At 37.5% G+C, this 18,127-nt stretch overlaps 1 protein-coding gene across 7 annotated transcripts in view; it reads left to right on the top strand.

The window, feature by feature from the left end:
• Positions 1–17,110, top strand: part of TASP1 (taspase 1) — a 79,206-nt gene extending 62,096 nt beyond the window's left edge. For 6 of the 7 annotated variants that reach the window (XM_065835121.2, XM_071805683.1, XM_071805686.1 and 3 more), the window contains 3 exons: positions 1,591–1,701; positions 4,063–4,136; positions 15,623–17,110. In XM_065835121.2, coding sequence (XP_065691193.1) covers positions 1,591–1,701; positions 4,063–4,136; positions 15,623–15,715 — 278 coding nt within the window. In that variant the 3' untranslated portion in view covers positions 15,716–17,110. Of the gene's footprint in view, positions 1–1,590; positions 1,702–2,895; positions 3,062–4,062; positions 4,137–15,622 lie in introns of those variants that run through there. The other variant, XR_011738090.1, reaches the window with a different exon arrangement.
• The last annotated feature ends 1,017 nt before the right edge of the window (positions 17,111–18,127 follow it).

Genomic DNA, 18,127 nt, shown 5'->3' with positions numbered 1-18,127 from the left:
CAGCATGTCTTATAGACTGAACAATTTCTGCAGCTGAGTGGAGGCTTAGGTCTGCAGACCAAGTTCAGGTCTTTGAATTACCTGAGTTTCTGAAGACCAAAGGATGTATGTCCCCACTCTTTTTGTTCATTTGCTTGCAGAAGTCATACCAAATACTTAAATAGGGTTTGGTTAACGCAGTGAAAGTATAAGACATATTTAGAATCTCAGAAAGTATGGAGTGGAAGATTTTGGTTTGGATGGTAGAACTCTTTGCCATTTCCCAAGCCTTGCATTTCTGTTTTAACCAAACAGATTTTAGTGCGTTGTTAGCTATTGTGTTACAGTTGGCGTGGTTCACGGTTTGCAGGGATTTGGTCGCAGTCAAGGACTAATACAGGAGGTGTAACTGGGACCTAGTTATAGTTCTTGTACAGAGCAAGTGGCTCTTTAAAGGTAATATCTGTTTAGTTTAGATCAAATAAGGTATTACTGTTCATTAAGCTTACCTCATTTTTCTGCAATACGAACTTCTATTCCAATGACCACCTCGTATCGCTTTTGAACGTAGCTGCTCTTATGTCTAGAGAGAACATGGTAAAGCTTTTAGTTTTCCTTGCAGTGAGGCTTGAAGTTGGTCTTTGCCCGTTGTTGTTGTATTATTTACATTAAAGGAATAATTCTAAACACACAAATAGCTATGGGCAGATTGAAGGAGGCTGAGTAAATCTGCTCTAAAGTCCTTGTGGTCAGCAAAGCCTTTTACAGTGTCTGTACACTAGACACAGAATACTAATTTATTTAAAAGAAAATAATTGAAAAGGGATATATAAAATGTGTGTTGCAATTGTATGTTCAGCTTCAAATCACAGTTTATTGCAAATGTGTGACTGGGGTCTGTTTGGGCTCAAGTGCAAGAACTTGGTTAATTTTGTGGCTGAAGACATTTTAAGTCGTATGTAAATCATAGCATTGTTTCCACATTTAAAACTATAAGAATCTCATTTCAAATTACAAACCAGAGAAAGAATACTTAGACTTGATTCAGCTAACTTTAAAACTTTTCCAGCTTCTGATAGAAGATGTTTTATATCATATGTCTCAAATTAGGAACAGAAAAGCCACTTTAAAAAGTAGGATGTGTTTTGGCTTTTCTGTTAATATTCATAAAACAGCAAGGAAGACAGTCTATAGCAGTTTGTTGATGTCTCTGTACAAAGTGCTTTAAATTGGGAAAAATGAATAAACTGTAGAAGTGACCCAAATTTGCTTGATTTTTTTCATATGTGGCCATCTTTGTATTAATTATAGTACAGAAAGAAGTAAATATTGAGACATGATTTTTTTTTTCAACTTGAAACTCTGTTTTTCATTATTATATCTTCCTTGATCCGAGAACAAATGGTTTTGTACTCACAGATACAGTTTCCAGTATTGGTTTTATTCCATGTAGTTATTCTTCCTTTTTCTTTTATAAAAGCCCTGGTTGACCTGACAGTCTTCTCAATGTTTAGTGACAAGATCAAAGGGGAAAGGCAGGAAAGTGAAATAAGAAAAATACACAAGAAACTGCTCCTATTGCAAGTAATTCTTCCCCATGGTTTTTCCTAGGTTCCCCTTTTCTCGCCAATGAAGATGGAGTTCTTGGAGGTGTGATAGTTCTTCGGTCTTGCAGGTGTTCAGCAGAGCCTGAATCGTCACAGGAAAAGCCAACTTTACTAGGTAAGAAGTTCTCCTTCATTTTTACTTCATTTAGCTAGGTGCTAACTCCAAGTGAGAGATGAAATATGCATGTGTGCGTGTTTCCCATTGTTCAGAGGCCACAGAGAAAACAAAAAGGAATTGAAACTGTTTGAGATGATAGGACTCTAGAAAACGCAATAGTAGTATTAGCCTTGTTCTCTAAAACTGCAGAAAAGAGCAATTTTTTTCCTGACTTACTTCTGAACAGCATTGTGATTCAGAGGGGTGTGGGGGATCCTTCTGAAACTACAGCACAGACATTATGGTTGCTTGTGGAAAGGCAGGATATACTCCACATAAAACTAATTGCATTTTTAGCAAGAGATATCACATATGACTGTTCACTGCTTCTTAGTTGTTGATACAATAAAAATGCTGTTAGATTTTTTTTTTCCCTATAAATTCTTTTTAATCTATAGGCTATTGTTTAGAAAGTCACCTCACCTTTGTTTTAATTCATTACTGCTTTTGTCCCACTAAATCCTAACGCTGTGTCCCCAGAGCCTGCCCCCTTACAGCCCGCCTGGAGCAGCAGGCAGAGCGTGTGCTGAAGGAGATATATTTTTATTATTCTTACTGATGGGTTAACCCACACAAACTCCAGCGTTTCTTGCTCTCTGTTCAGTGATTTCCAGGACATTAAGGTCAAGCTATCACAGTTGCACAGGATGAGGTGTATGTTGTCTTTCAGTTTTGTTCTCATATTACACCTTGCTGGTTCACATTACAAGAGTCTTTAAATATCATGTACTCTTTTGTGTGTGTTGGTCAACTTGAGTCTGATCGTATCCCCCTGCAGTCATTCACTCTAAGAAGTGATTTTGCTGAATCCAGTTAATAACATTAATGTTTCTCTAGCCAACAGTTGTAGTTTGTGTGTTTTATGCTTTTGGTCAACATCTCATCCATAAGAGTTTCATGTACGTTTATTTTGCTCTTACAAAGAACCGGTGGTGATTTGGGAGGTGAATCCTTAAAGTGCTGATGATAGTTCTGAGACTAACCTGATGGACAACAAAGGAATTTTGGAAGGCTTGGGTGGGAAAAGGTTTTAGAAATAGCTTTTGTATGTTATGTTTTTGGAGTTATTATTCGAATACTGTCCAATCCTGACTCCAGAATCAGGGCATGGGTTGCTAAACGTAAGAGAATGTTGCAAGTTTGATTTTTCAGTTTTCAGATTTAAGAATGGAATAATTGTGACATTATTGATCTAGTGGAAAAGCATCCTACGACAAAAAATCCTGTCCCTAAAAAGGAGTTGAGAAAATGAAAATGCGAGTTGCCTTAACTAAGAACAAGCGAGATCAACTTAGCCTTCTGTTTCTTATGTTTGCAAGTGAGAGAAATATTTCTATTCATTTAATGTTTGTCATTTATATAAGAAAAGATTTTCCTCTTAAGGAAGATTTGATATTTTTTTCCTCAAAAAGTAATAAAGAAAATCCCCGTACATCATAAGTAAAGACTATTTGTCCATTGATTTTTGGTTTTCTTTCCACTGAAATAAGATTCATGTAGCGCAGCTTATTCTCAAGATTTTTTGTGTACCACAGAAGTCATACTGAAGAATTTGTTCTACAGAGTAACAAAATCTCATGTCTTTATTGCAGGGATGATTTTTTTGGTAACTACTGAAACAAATTGCAAGAAAGTGATGTATTAGGTAGTTGAAAATATGTGCGATGTCTTCAGATAATTATGTAATTTAGGATTTTCATTGTAATTCCAGGTCTTGTAATAGCCAGCAATTACCATGTTTTCTGCTAGTACATACTACCTTTGGTGGACAATATAGAAGGAAAAAATATTAAAACCTTAAAAGAATATGCCTAGAGTTACCAAAGGCAAAGAAATAATAGGACAGAGGGTATTTGGCCTGAACTGCTGCCCAGCTTCTCAAAACCAAAAGATAAGATTAAATTTGTCTCCAAAAAAATGAATGTATTCCCTGCCAGTTGAACCTGTAGGGTGTTAGGGAGGGGTTGGCCTCATCAAATGCGGTTCTATTGCACTAAATACGTTTCACTCTCTGAAAGCTTTTGACGAACCTTTGGTGGTATCAGTCATGAATCTATTACGGGGGAGCAAAGCGCATACCTAAATGAAGTTCATTTTTCTTTTATGATGATATCTACGTATCTGTCAGAATCTCCCAGTCTTGCCGAGATTGTCTAAACTTTGATCTTCTACTCTGAGTTAATTGCTATGCAAGGATAAATGGTTCAAAGGATAACCGTACCCAGCATGCTGTGACCTTCGTCAACCATATTAAAGGAATGTGATGAATAGGAATCAATAGATCTGTGTGTGTGTGACTTGTTGCATTTTCCTTTCTAGTGGAATTTCTGTGGAGCCATACGACCGAGAGCATGTGTGTAGGATATATGTCTGCACAGGATGGCAAAGCTAAGGTAAGCCATGAAGAATAGGTTGTAATACAGTAGAACAAGTGCAGAAGCTAAAGAAAATACAAAACAATTATAATTATAAATATATTTATATATATATACACTTATATATATATAAGAAATTTCTGTCATTAAGAGAACAGAAGAAGTAATGGGTGCGTAAGCAGTTAAATATATCTGTTGATTGCACATTTGTTTTAATTGCAGCAGTTAACAAACCTGCGCTAACATATAGATTATATCAGGAAAAGGTGCCACAAACATTTTCATTTCTTCCGCTGACAGTAATTGTATTTGAATATCTTCAGTTTGATTCGGTGACCCTGGCTAGTTAGGGTGGTACGGTATTTTTATATGAGTGTGTCTGCCTTCAGATAGAGCATTTGCACCAAGGAAGAAGGAAGAAGATATAAAACAAACTTCGAGGTAGTTCCTAGAATAGCATCCATAGTAGACAATTTGAATATTAACATCCATGGTTCTTTTAGTTTCTTTGGATCTAATTATTTATTGTTTTTTCTGGAATGAGAGAAATAAATATGTAAAAACTGCATTTAACAGTGGAGACTGGAAAAATCCTTAACATCAAATAGTAGGGATTAACCCTTAGGAATATAGCATTGGAAGGAGAAAAAGGCAGGTTTTGTGATGCAGCAATAGGGCATTTAGGAGAGGTGTTTGGACAATGAGGATGAACATGGGAGAAGCTGCAAGCAGAGAAAAGCAATCATAATTTGTAGACATTTATAATTGCACAATCATCAATATTCAAGATTAAGCATGAACAGTCAGAACTAGTTAAAGGAAGTGACAAAAGTGGGGGAAAAAGCTAGAATAAGAAGGCTCCCACTATGGTTCAACTAATGGGGGAAGCGGGGGTGTTTACTGGAATATTTGCATGTATTTGAGGAGGAGATGACAGCCAGGAAGCTTGTACCAGCAGATAAGAGCAAGACAGACATCCAGCATTTTGATGGTAGAATTTAAAGGAGAATGAATTTTAAAGCCTAGAAAAGGAAAGAATTTGAGGGCCTGGATTTGTTTGATTTTCACCAGAAATGGCTGCTTGTGGGTCTGCTGGGGAAGAATGTGGGAGGAGAATACAAAACCCATATCTTTCTCTCTCCTTTATTTTCTTTTGTTTTTCTTTCCCCCCCATATTTCATTTGGGAGATAAATACAAAGGAGCATGTGAGTGAGGCCATAAAAAGAATGTACGAAAGGAGGAGACTGACATCAGGTATTTTAAACTGCAAGAATAGTGTAACATGCTGGTTGAAGCGTTGGGTATGAATGAGTTCATCCTCAAGGTGTAAAATGTATAGGAAAAAAAAGACAAGAATGCCCCAGAAGGAGGAGGAAGATAAAGAGCAGCTGGTGAGGGAAGTGCTGGTAGAGGTGTTATTGAAGTACTCACTTCATGGCTTATGTAGAGTTCTTTCCAGTTGATTATCCATGGAATAGGGTGTGGTTTTATTTGTTATCTTAATATTTATTTTAGATTTGTTGGAAAAGAATCCAGACTCAAGCTAAAAGCTCAGATTTAATTGAATGAAGCTAAATAAGCTCAGCTGCAAATATTCCAGTATTTGCTAGTTAGTTTAAAAGTCATCGTATTGTGTTTATAGTGAAATAAGGAGAATTATTAGGATGCACATTAAATGATTACAGTGTGCACACCTGCCTCTGGCTTACACTGCATGCTCAAAAACTGTTTGTAAGGAAACACTCTTGTTTCTTCCTGGTAGTGTCTGTCTAATTAATAAATAAATGCTAAATATGAAGTCTGTGTGGTAATGAGTACTAGCATGACAGTGCCATGCCCAGAGATGTTTTCCTACTCACAGTTGCAACATTTGACATCTGGTGTGCATTGTTTTCATACTGCTGGTAAATTCTCCAGCTGGTAATCTTGATTGTGCTGACAGGCACAGCTGCTCTTCTTGGTTCACTTTTAAATTATGTTTTTGACCTTCATTGAAGAGTTAATCCCCCTCCCTTTCTTCCTTCTTTGAGTCTGTGGCCACAAATGCTTTCCAGAGAAAAACCACAAATGCTTTTGCTGCTGACTTCTATTGATCAAAAAAAGCCTTCTGTCATAAAAGCTGGAATTTTATTCTGCTACAACTAGGGCTAAGTTATAGACAGAAAACTGGGCTTGAAATAGAACACAATGCCTTGTAAGTAAAAAAAAAAAAAAAATCCCTTTTCTTTAATAGAGTAACTGTTTTGGTACAATTAATTTTGAGTACTTGCCATGAAAGAATAATGGTGTAAGAATTCATAAAAGTATAAAATATCACTTGTTTATGAGTACCATAGGGAAATGATCAGGCAGCAGCTTGTAGGGAAACATCTTGCTTTCCTGTTGTTCTAGGGTGGTAAAGAGCTTCAGTTTTTATTTCTTTCATCAATCTAGGACTCAAGTTTTATTCTTAAACCAAGGGGTTGTCACAGTGGCTGATTTTGTGCTGGTTCAATGGAATGAACATGAAAACATATTTTTGTAGCAAGACTTTCAGGAAGTGAGAAGGTTTTTAAGTGTCTGCTGTTATGAATTAGACTAATACTAGAATCGTAATTATATCAAGGGGTACGTACTAAGGAAAAAAGGATCCTGGTTTATAATCTTAGAGTGACTCTTTGTGCATTGGAGGCTAATGCGTTTAATAACAGGACCTAGCAAATGCTGGCTCTGAACCCCAGATTGTGGAGGTATTGGACGCCTTTCTTTTAAGGCAAACACTTAGACACTTGTAAGCTAGATACCAGCTCACCTGCAGACCTGGATGTGCTCAAGAGGTGGAAACACACTCAACCAGCTCTCAGCAACTCCTTAGAAGAACAGTGGGACAGGGAAGTGGAATCGGAGACTTGAAGTGGTTTGGACATCCTGACCTGCTGGTGCTTCTGGCTCTTAGTTCCGTGAGCTCTCCAAGTACCGGTTTGGAAGTATCCTTGCAGTGGGGGTTTGTTTCCTCCCGATGTAGAAAAGATGGGGTTCTGCAGCTGACCAGTCACCTCCAAACTAGACTGCCTGAATGCCAATGTATAAACTGGCTGAGCCTGCAAGAGCTGTGGAACGATTTCTCACTGTGACTAATGGTCATTTGATTTAAAGCATACTCTTTGGAAAGGTGTCCAGTCTTTTTTCGGAAAACCTGTTTCCTGGGAAAGTCACTGTTTCCTGTTGAACACTGGTTTAAAATGCCTGGTCGAACATTTAAAAGGTTTGGTGGAACGTTCCTTTAAAAGTACAGTGGATGCTTGCCAGATGAACTGAGTTCATACCTTATCACTGACACAGTCATCTCTGGTTGTGTGTCCAATTACTTGCCTTTCAGTCTCTCTCAAGGCTGGGAGTATTTCAGCTCCTCCACCACTGATGTCCCTGGCAATGTCACCTTTACAACCTGGACAGTGGATATCTTGTTGACGTCCCGTGATTCTTATGCCCTTGAACCCTTGGATCACTGCCACAAGCAGCTGATCAAAGCAAATCCTCACTGGTTCATCTGTACTCTTCCTTGTTTCTTGTCATCCCTCTTGACATGAGCAGTTCCATGATCACTCGGTGGCCATGTTTGTTTCCTTCCACATCCAATATGTGAAAACTTTTTATCTGAACAGCTTTGACTCTGTCTTGAAACTAACCTGTACCACCTATTGCTATAACTTATCCAGGCTGGTGTCTGGGAGCATCCGTTGTGATAAGTTTTAAAAAACCAGATATATCTATTTTAGAAGCTGCCAGTCCCAGAATTCCTACCTGAAGCAATACCATCAAACATTGTTTCAACATTAGATCTGTTCTTTGGGAAGATGAGTAGACTTCCCGAGATCTCCTGAAGCAAGTTTCTGCATTGCCATCTATATGACGGTAGAATTGTTACATAAGCAGACAGTCAACTATTTCTAGCCATTAGTGAGGTTGCTAGAATATTCTAGGCTGCTGTGGAAGTTTCTGGCCACAGCCATGAGAATAGATGGGAAATGTTAGTCTGTAGACTTCCCCTGCACTTGCCAAGCTCCTTTTGTAGCAGTAACTGCTGTATCAGCAAAGGTTAAGTCTTCTGAATTGAAGGACTGAAACATTAAATATCTTCATGAACTGAGGAGGTATGTTTTTTTATCTTTTGTTATCGTGATGTTGACTGACAAATTACTTGATATGGATTGAAGATCTTTGATAAGTACTTAATGCTTTTAGATTTCCTGCCCAAACCTTCTTCTCTTTCTGAGACACTAGTCTTCAGAATAACCTTCCAGATGTTTTTTCTTTTATGGACCCGTGATAGATCCAACAACTGATCACAGAAGGTCATCCTGTTACTGGAGCTACAACCTCTTTAAAGATATTCTGGCAGCTTTCAGTTAATTGGTTCCAATTTTTGTGAACTGATTAGGTTACATTCTGAGAGCTTAAGCAATTGTGTTGTCACCATTAGGAGAACAGCTCTATTCTGATGACTGCAGTGTTGCTTCTTGGAGCTCTGTCCATACTGTTGCAGGCCGTGTGCAATATTTGAGGCCTTAGCAGTTGATGTACCAGCTGATAGAGCAGTTTAAGGGTCAGTTTACACAAGGGGTTTTGAGACCTTCTGCCTTGTCATTTGGGAGTGGGAGAAATAACTCCTTGTATTCACCCATAATGTGATTTTTAGATGTAAATGGAGAACAGGAAAGAAAAGAGGTTAGCAGGTAGGCTACAGGTTAATTCACTCCTTTTAGTTACATAGTCTTCGTATTTTCTTGTTGCTTGTCTGCTTGCCCAATGGAGGACGCTGCAAAAGAAAAGAAGTTCTTCCATCTCAAATGACAGTGCAGCATATGCCTGCAATGTGAGTTCACATTCCAACTGCGTCTCTTGAAGGTTCTGGTTATGGGTAGGCAACCTTTCTTTATTTTAATGTTGTGTATCTGTGCATAATCAAGCAGGAGCTCTTTTGTCTTAGGCAGGGTCTGCAGAATATTTATTCACTCAAGGCCCTTGATATTCTGTGGGCAGGATGTACCACAGAACTTTTTTCCTCGATCTCCCAAGTTTCTTATATTATCTTGGTGACTGAGGGTAGTTGGTGGTGCGTGATGTTTTTGCTTGAAAACAGGTGCTTCCTCGCTCTGTTTCCGGTAGTGTTTGAAGTCAGAATGCTTGCTTTCCAGTGAAACACCCAGTCTCAACACCAACAATGAGCATTTTGTTCCTGTGATATGTGTAGGTATTTGAAATATTTTGTTAGCTCACTGTGGTTCTTAGTAGGTGTGAATTTGCTTCATGACCTGTGCATAGTGTTGCTAACTTTTGCAATTATTGTAAATGCTGCAATACTTTTGAGATAGCCGTGTAGTTCAGCTTCATAGGTTTTAGTTTTTGTAACAGCTGGATGACCCAGGCAATGAATTTCTAAAAATCTACTTGTAACATTGGATATAATCCATTTCAGTTGCAATTTTAAATCTTTCTTTGGCAGAAATCAGTTCTTACAACATGAAGTACTAAGCTATGTTATGGCAGGTTTATTATTGCGAAGCTTTATATGCTGTTCTTTCCATTTTCTAATGAACCAAAATCAAGTTGCTGTGCAAGATATGGGGTAGCAGTCATGGAGACTGTTGCGTCTAGCTGTGTTTGAAAACATCTGTCAGCAACAAGTGCAGTCTACACCTAATGTTGTGATTGCAATATGTGAACAGAAACTTTGACAGTTGATTTCATTTTCCAGTACACGAAGACATAGTGGACAGGGAGACCATGTCCAATTCATTTTTCCTGTTGAGATGTTAGGTGTCGTAATCAGATTTATTTGCCTTTACTAACACTGTATAATTTAGCAAAATCACTTCCCTCTATGTTTGAAGTGTTACATATGACAAACACTGGTTGTAGGGACTCTTGTTGGATTTCTGATGATGGGCTTCTGTGTTTTACCTTGTGAATAAAAGGTCTGTAAAACCCCTTTGTCAGGAGAAGGGCAGTTATCCAGTGTTCACTGGGTGAAGAAATACATCCTGGAAGAATCTTAATTCTAACTTGAAAATTAGTGGAAAAAATTACTGAGCCTGTTTAGTTAACAGAAATTACCAAGTTAAATAATTCAGTTATTCATTTCAGACCACAGAAACAGTCTTTTAACTTCAGGAGACAGGAAAAGTATATGTCACTTATACTTTTTCTTTTTTTCTTTAATCTGCACTCTTGTCTGGAGACTGGAGAATTGGTCAGAAATTTTCACTTGAAAACAACTCTGTTCATACAACAGAGCATCCAGTTCTCTCATAAAAGTAAGGTATTTATATTTCTTGGAAATAACCTTAAGTGCTATGATACCAGTTAAAATATTTGGCTCGTAGAGTTTTGTGGAAATTATGGGCTCTGAGATGGGAAGATAAATTCACTTTTGGGGTTGAGTTCTTGCGTAAAACCAGTAGTTCTGCAACCCTCCTTGTATTTGGCTGACATATTTTAGAACAAAGCATGGACGATGCAAATGTAAATGCAATAACCTGGCTTAGCACCTGCGATTCAGAATGGTATGAATGACATTTTAAGGTACGTGGCAGTATTTTAGAAAACCTCTACAAGAGTCTGGGACGCTGAGCTGAATAGGTGATTGGTTGATAAATTAATTTAGACTGTCTAAATATATGTGTGAATTACTTAGATTAAAATGCTTTAGTTTAGTTTCCAACTTTCTTAAAATTTGATTTTTTTTTTCCCTAATGCATTATATTAATGGTTTTAGGTACATAAATAGTGTATCGTGATATACGTAATCCACAGAATTAATTTGAGCTTGGAAAACTGTTGGCTTTGAAAGAAACTTGTAGTAGTATTTTTAGTGCCTGAGAGCCAGAAGAATGCCAGCAGTATGTCTGTGTATCTTTTGCCAACATGGCAATCGTCCTTTTGCTCTTCTCCTCCTTTTGCTCTTCTCCTCCTTTTGCTCTTCTCCTCCTTTTGCTCTTCTCCTCCTTTTGCTCTTCTCCTCCTTTTGCTCTTCTCCTCCTTTTGCTCTTCTCCTCCTTTTGCTCTTCTCCTCCTTTTGCTCTTCTCCTCCTTTTGCTCTTCTCCTCCTTTTGCTCTTCTCCTCCTTTTGCTCTTCTCCTCCTTTTGCTCTTCTCCTCCTTTTGCTCTTCTCCTCCTTTTGCTCTTTTGCATGGCACCTTCTCATCACATATGATAGGTGTACGTTCCAACTGTGTTACAGGAAAGCTTCCCAGGAGACAGAGCAGCAGAGGGTGCATGTTGCTGCCAAAATGGGTTGTTACTGCCTAGAAAATCAATTGAGAATAGGTGACCAAATGGTTCTCATGGTGGAAGCATGTACCCAGCTATAAAGCCTGTAGACCTCTGGGTGATGTAGAATTTTGAAAGAATATATAGGGTTTGGTGCTGCTTTTCTTTAAGGTGCTAGAAAGCATTTTCATTAAGTGCATGACATCCTTGGTTTTTCATTATATTTCATCTCAATAGAGTCATGAATGGAAAAAGTTTGGTTTATAAATTATTCTGTCCAAAGCACGTCTTGAGCATGTAATGAGAAAGCTAAACACATGAAGTACTCCCCAGATTTGCTGAAGAACTGAATGTGCTGCCATCTGGTAGTTGTACTCTGTCCTCTTGGCAGCATTTGATTGACTTCAGTTTTCTCCCACAGTGCTGTCAGTCTTCTGGCTTTAACTTTATATTCATTTTACATTGTATTTATGCTTTAAAAAAAACCATGAAACTGTTGTGACAAACTAATACTTTTCTGCGAATGAAAGGAGAAGAGTACCTCTTTAAAGAGTAGAGAAAAGTCTTTTTGGTATTAGTTGGTGTCTAGGTTGTTTCAGAATCTTCGTCCAGGAGACACAACTTGGAGTGGTTTTTTTAAAGGTATACTAAAAATATTGAACTTCAAAAATAGCTGGAATGTTCATGACACAAAGGTGAAACCATATATTGTCCCTGTAGCAGTTAACATTTATTCCAGGGCAGAAAGACCTGTTAGTTTTGGACTTGAATGATAGAGGGAAACTTTGCAGTGTGCATCCAAAGGGACTGAGAGGGAGGAAGGTTCCCCAGGCAGCATCTGCAGCACTGGGCTTGGGGAGTTGGTTGCTCAGTGGTTTTGGTTGGGTCAGGAGGGAAAGAGGGAGACATTGAGCATATGGATGGGAAGTACACGGAGCAGGAATCAACGTCTGAAGGTTGGTTACCTGTTTTGTGCTTTATGGAAGGGTGGGAAGCAAAATCAAGGGCTTCATCTGGCGTTTCCCTTTTTCATTGGGAACTGTGCGCACGAGGTTCCTCCTCCAAGCTGCAGACAGATCTCTGGTGACCAACTGGATTCCCACCTGTTAGGGCCCCTCATCAACCTCACTTGTCTCTAGGAAAGCAAACCAAATCTGAATATTCTCAGGGACAGTAACATTTCTGTTTATAGCTGCATTGTTCTTAATCTACCTTTTCTCAGCACAGTTTCCTCACAGGGAGGCTTCCATGGAGCTGAGTGGAGGATTAATTCAGGAAAACTTTTTCTGTTCCTGCATTTTGTGCTCCCAGGCACAATTTCCCCCAGATGTGGGTTTGTTCAACTTGTAAAGCTGACGGACCAATCAAATTCAATTAAGAGCTTTCCAATTTTGTTCTTTTTTGTTTGCTTTTAATTTTTATGTCTTAAAAATCTCAATCTAATCCACTGTACAATCTGGACTTAATGCAAAATATGATGTTGGGATATAAAAATGTAACAAACTGTACAAATAAGCTCTGTGGTTGCATTTAAAAATATCAAATATTCTTTGATCTTTTATTTACTGGAGTTCTTATGGCTAAGAACAAAAGAGATATAACTGTAAGAATTCACTTGGGAGTTTATCTGAAATTGTCTTGACACGGCAATGTTATCCTTTCATATTATTTGTTAGATAACATATTTTAAACACTGTTATCTTAGATCTGTCTCGTTTTTGTTGTACATAAGGCAGCCATAGGTGAAGGTATTAAGAAGTGGTCGGTGTAAAACATCTGCATTTGTTCCGTCAGACAAAGTATCCAAATAAACAGGATGCAAGGAAAGGCTTTAAGAAGGGTTTTGTTATGTGTGTTTGGGGTGTTTCTGTGAATAGAAATGTACAGATGCTAGTGTGTAATGGTTTGGGGGTTTTGTATGAGAAATGTGTTTTTCCTTTTATAGGAAATGAAGTTTTGTATTAGAAATGTGTTTTGGACAGCTATTTAAGCATAGCTACTTGATAATGTATTGATAGATTATTATCTGTTTGTCCCCTCTTGTATTTCCTTTCCTTGTTCAAAAACTTGCTAGAAACTTGCTTAACTAACTTTTAAAAATAACAGGATTTATACATGTAATGTGGATTCAATGAAGCCTCATGTTTTGCTCCTGCATTTATTGAAGGATCTATTAGGCATTTAACTTGGGGTTGTGAGATGAGCCAAGCCTATGCAAAAGGTTAATCCAGAACTTGGGGCAGCACAAATCAGGTCTGTTGTAGGTACAATGAAAAAACTTGATTATAAGGTTCATTATAATCATGATAGTGCTAATATTTCTTCTAGTTCAGTAAAAAGCTTCCTCTCTTATGCCTCTTGGCAACATCCTTGGGCATCGGTGCTTTTTATTGTATAATGTTGCTACAATGATTTGCTAATAATGTTGACCAATCACTTTATAAGCAATTTCATCTCTGAGTCCTGCCTGCCTATGAGTGGACCGCTGGTTTGCCTTGATTGTCATTCTGAGGATATGTGCTACTATGCCCATTGAACAATTTTGCTTTTACACTGTCATCCTATCCCACTTGGCATTTAGAAATTTTCACGGACCTGAAGGAATGTCTTGGGTCTGCCAGTCATAAAATAAAAAATACCCTTCGTCCACTTGCTTTTCTTCCTTCTCTTTAAACTTACAAAATATTATAACATCTCCAAAAATTGTCAGTTACATTTAGGGGGAAACTGTAACAGATTTGAAAGGAATCTTTTCTTCTTGAAGTGGTAAATCACAGTTGCAACCAAAATTGTTTTGAAGTAGGAAGGTGTTCATAGATCAAGCAGAAAGGGCAGAGATCAAAGTTTTAACAGTAAAATTAAAACCTTTACAAGTTTTTAATTAAATCTCATTCTGTGATTTAACTGAAAACAAGACCACCTAAGAGCAGACACCAGGATTCCCTTATCAAGAAAAGAATTAAAAAGAAGCTGCCAGTGAAATACAAAATGTTTCTTCGATGCAGTGGTTACAGTCTCAAATCACTTTCTGCTCAATTAATGCAAGTTATTCTTGCTGAACTTCAACATCTACGCTCTTTGTCACAACCCATTGCCTCATTGCAACTTATACATTTTGCAGCATTTGAATGTTTTAATGAAATAATGTACATATAAAAACTGAAATATGCAGTTGGCTGCACTTTCAGGAAGCTGTAATTTCTAAATGCCAGTGACTTCTTTGTTGTGAGCTTTAGATTGTAGCAGGAATCATTTCTAGTTCATAATTTAATAATTGTTTGAGCGTTACATTGTCTGAGCGTTAATGAATCACTTGAGATGTGCAGCTCCTGAGGGACATGAAGGCGAGTGCTCCTGCTTTGGTGGTCCCTCCAGGGCCACTTCTGCCTCAGGCCCGTGGAAATCCTCTTATCAGCTCCACTGCAAAGGGCAAAAATGACATTATTTTAACAGCAAGAGTATCTTTTCAGAAGTGAACAGTTTTGCTCCTTAGTAGTAAAATGCACCTCACAATATAAAACGTCTTAAACAGATTTTTAGCGTCACTGAGTTACAATAGAGCTGTAAACCGAAATTTCATGTACACATACGCATACTTCCCCTTTCTGGCTTTTACTTTCTGGCTGAAATATTCCAGAGCCATCTCAAAAGGCCTGCTTTTAAAACTTCTTCACGGAAAAGATACCTGTTGACAGAAACACAATTGCTCTTTGGGTTCATTTATTTGTCAGTTGGCAAATAAATATTTAGAGGAAGTCTTTGGTTATTTAGGTGGACAAGTAAGTATTTTAGGCAGCGAAATTTCTTTTTTGCATCCTGAACATTGCACTCTGAAGTGTTAGTTTATCTCTGTCAAATAGTTTATTGTGTCTAACTCGTCCATCAGGTATATTTCTATGTGCAGTTTTTGAATCTCCCTAAGAAATAGACTTATAAACCACAGAGTGCCACAGTTATTTTTATTTTGTCTTCATGCTGGATATTCCTTTCTTCTATTTTCCATGCATTGGGTCATCCAGTTTACCTTTTCTACACATCTGTTACGGCCTTTCTCTTCTTGTGTTAAACATTAATGCAAACAAAATAAAAATTAAATAATCCCAGTTGTTTGCGGCTTTTCAAGTTGCTTTGTAGTTTGCCCTCAGACTTCAGTGATGGAACAGCTTAATTGTTCAATACTTCCAAGCTTGCTTTGTGCCCTCTATAGTTTTGCCCGTCTTCTCACTTGATAATACTCTTGACTTTTCCACAGACTCACATTTCAAGGCTTCCTCCTGGAGCCGTGGCCGGACAGTCCGTGGCGATAGAAGGAGGGGTTTGCCGGCTGGAGAGTCCAGACAGCTGAACAGCTGATTCCTCGCTTCATTGCAAAGAATGTGAATGACTTTTTGTACAATAAGGGGTTTTTTTTGTGTTTTAACAGATGTTAGAAATTCTACTCTTGTTTTACACCCCGTATTGCAGCCATGTGCACCATAACTTGAGACAAGTACTGCTGTAGTTTATGTTCTCACTCTGTGAATGGGAGTGCGTGCATGTTCATTTTTCCCCCTAATAAAATAGGATCTCTTCCCGGTTGTGCAAAGATTATGTATGATTAATGACTGTGTTTTCATTGTTTTACGTTTGAGAAATAACCGAAAGTCAAAAAAAAAAATTTAAAGATATGGTCACAATTGTCATTCATGTTCTAAATTTAAAAGTAACAGGCCTTTGAAGTGGCTATAGAATTATGCAAAAATTATTATGATTTCAAAGTTTCTCAGTAGTTTGAGGAAATCCAGTGATGGTTTAAACATGGGTTGTTTTTTTTCCTCCCCAATAAGGAGGATCTTTTTTTGTCAAATAATGGTTTCAGTGAAACAAACTAAAGCAAAATTAAGGCTAGAATTGTTTTTAAAGTCTGATAGGTCATATTTCTGTTCCCAAACTAAGCTGTTAATAGCTTCAAGCTGTATGTATTGCAAAAAGCTTATATGAAGATAAGATAATGTATCGTTAACGCAGTCTTTATGTATAATGGAATATTACAATGTAAATAAGAAAACAAAGTTTATGGAAAGATTCAATATTATTCTTTGCTTCTGTTTTAAATCTATTTTTAAGAGAGGTACAGAAATGGACATATTACTGGATGCAAAGTGCAATGTGTATGAAATGGATGTTAGGAGGTCTGATATTAGCTTTCTTATTGATAAAGCAGCTTCCTAAAGTCCAGCCACAGCATGGGTATTTATATAACTGTGTGTATTAAGTATGTACTGTGCATAAATTTACTGTAATTCTTTTATACCTTCAACAAGACTGCATTATAAAGTGTAATCTTTGTCTGCCTTGTGAAGCACTGGCAGCTCAACTGGCCATTGTCACCAGTACTAACACATTCGCCTGAGTCCTAAAAGTGAGTTCTGACACACAATCTTCCATTTGGTATTTTTCCTTCACAGCACGGGCAGCAATAGAAGACTTCTGGAATGAATTCATTGTCCTGATAAGTATGCCAAAGAGAAACTAAAATAGTTCATCTTTTTCCCTGGTGGATATTTGAGAATTCTGTTTTCAGAAATAGTGGATGAATAGATATTCAGACTGTATTTGCTTAATCGGGCATTGTACTTGCCTGTTTTGTAATGTTGTGCCTGCCTATAACAGAACTACTTGACTGATTAAATGGTTACATGGATTGTAGTACCAATCTTTCATGGAAAAAAAACATAATAAATTTTTTTTAATAGCCTGAGTTCCTTTTCACTATTACATTACAGGATACATTGAGATATCATCGTTGTGTGTTGTTTTTTTTTTATTGTGACATAAATGTCCCATAGGTGAATATATTTCTATAAGTTCTGTAAATAATATAAAACAGGAGCTTTCCAGGTTGCAAAAACAAAAAAGTAGAACGCATTGATCTTGAATGTCTGAGATGTCAGGCTGGGTCCTCAGTGATATACTCGTGAAATGAAGAAGGATATGAGAACACTTCTGAAATGTTGCACCTAGACAGCTGTTTTGTCTCGGCCATTAAAATTGCTCTAATGTGCAACATTAAATGATTGGGTTGATGCCTCACCATGTAGTGTGTGAAAAATTGGTCATCATGTGTACGGGTTTGTACATACTCATAATGAAAAATGGCATTGTTTTTGGAAGAGCTAGAGTAACCATATTAGCCTGCTTTCATTCTAAAAGTGCTTTTCAGTGTTGATTTCATAGAAACTTTGGCATAAATTTAGTCGTTCATGGAATAAGCATGGCAGAATGGTCTGTAAATTGATAAATTGCTTCTTCCTCTCACTTATCTCTTTATGGAGATTTGTTTTCTAGCATATGATTTTTTTTCCCCCACACTATCTCAAAATTGTGTATGTATACATATACAAAATCATAACTTAAACAGCATTGAAATTGAGCAGTTTGCCTTTTCATTGTCCAACTTTTCTTCCTTCTCTCTAGGTAGAGGAAAAAAAAAAATTAAGAGGATTGTCTAGAGAATCACAAGGTGCAGAGCACAAACCAGGCACACAGCTGAGTTTCTACCTAAGGTACTTATGAGAAGGAAACTGTATTAGCACATAGGAATTTACATATCAATAATCTTGAAGAATGGCAGGAGTAGAATTTCCTATTATCCAGCTCCCACTTAAGCCAATGAAAGATCTTCCACTATTTTAATTATGGGTCTAATTCTGATACTAGTTCTATTTTGAACTTAAAAGTGGCTTATTAAAAATAAACGGTGGGGACGCCTTGCAGT

The sequence above is a fragment of the Patagioenas fasciata genome, chromosome 3 (assembly GCF_037038585.1).
Source record: "Patagioenas fasciata isolate bPatFas1 chromosome 3, bPatFas1.hap1, whole genome shotgun sequence".
Taxonomy (NCBI): domain Eukaryota; kingdom Metazoa; phylum Chordata; class Aves; order Columbiformes; family Columbidae; genus Patagioenas; species Patagioenas fasciata.
This window is presented reverse-complemented; position numbering and strand designations above follow the sequence as displayed.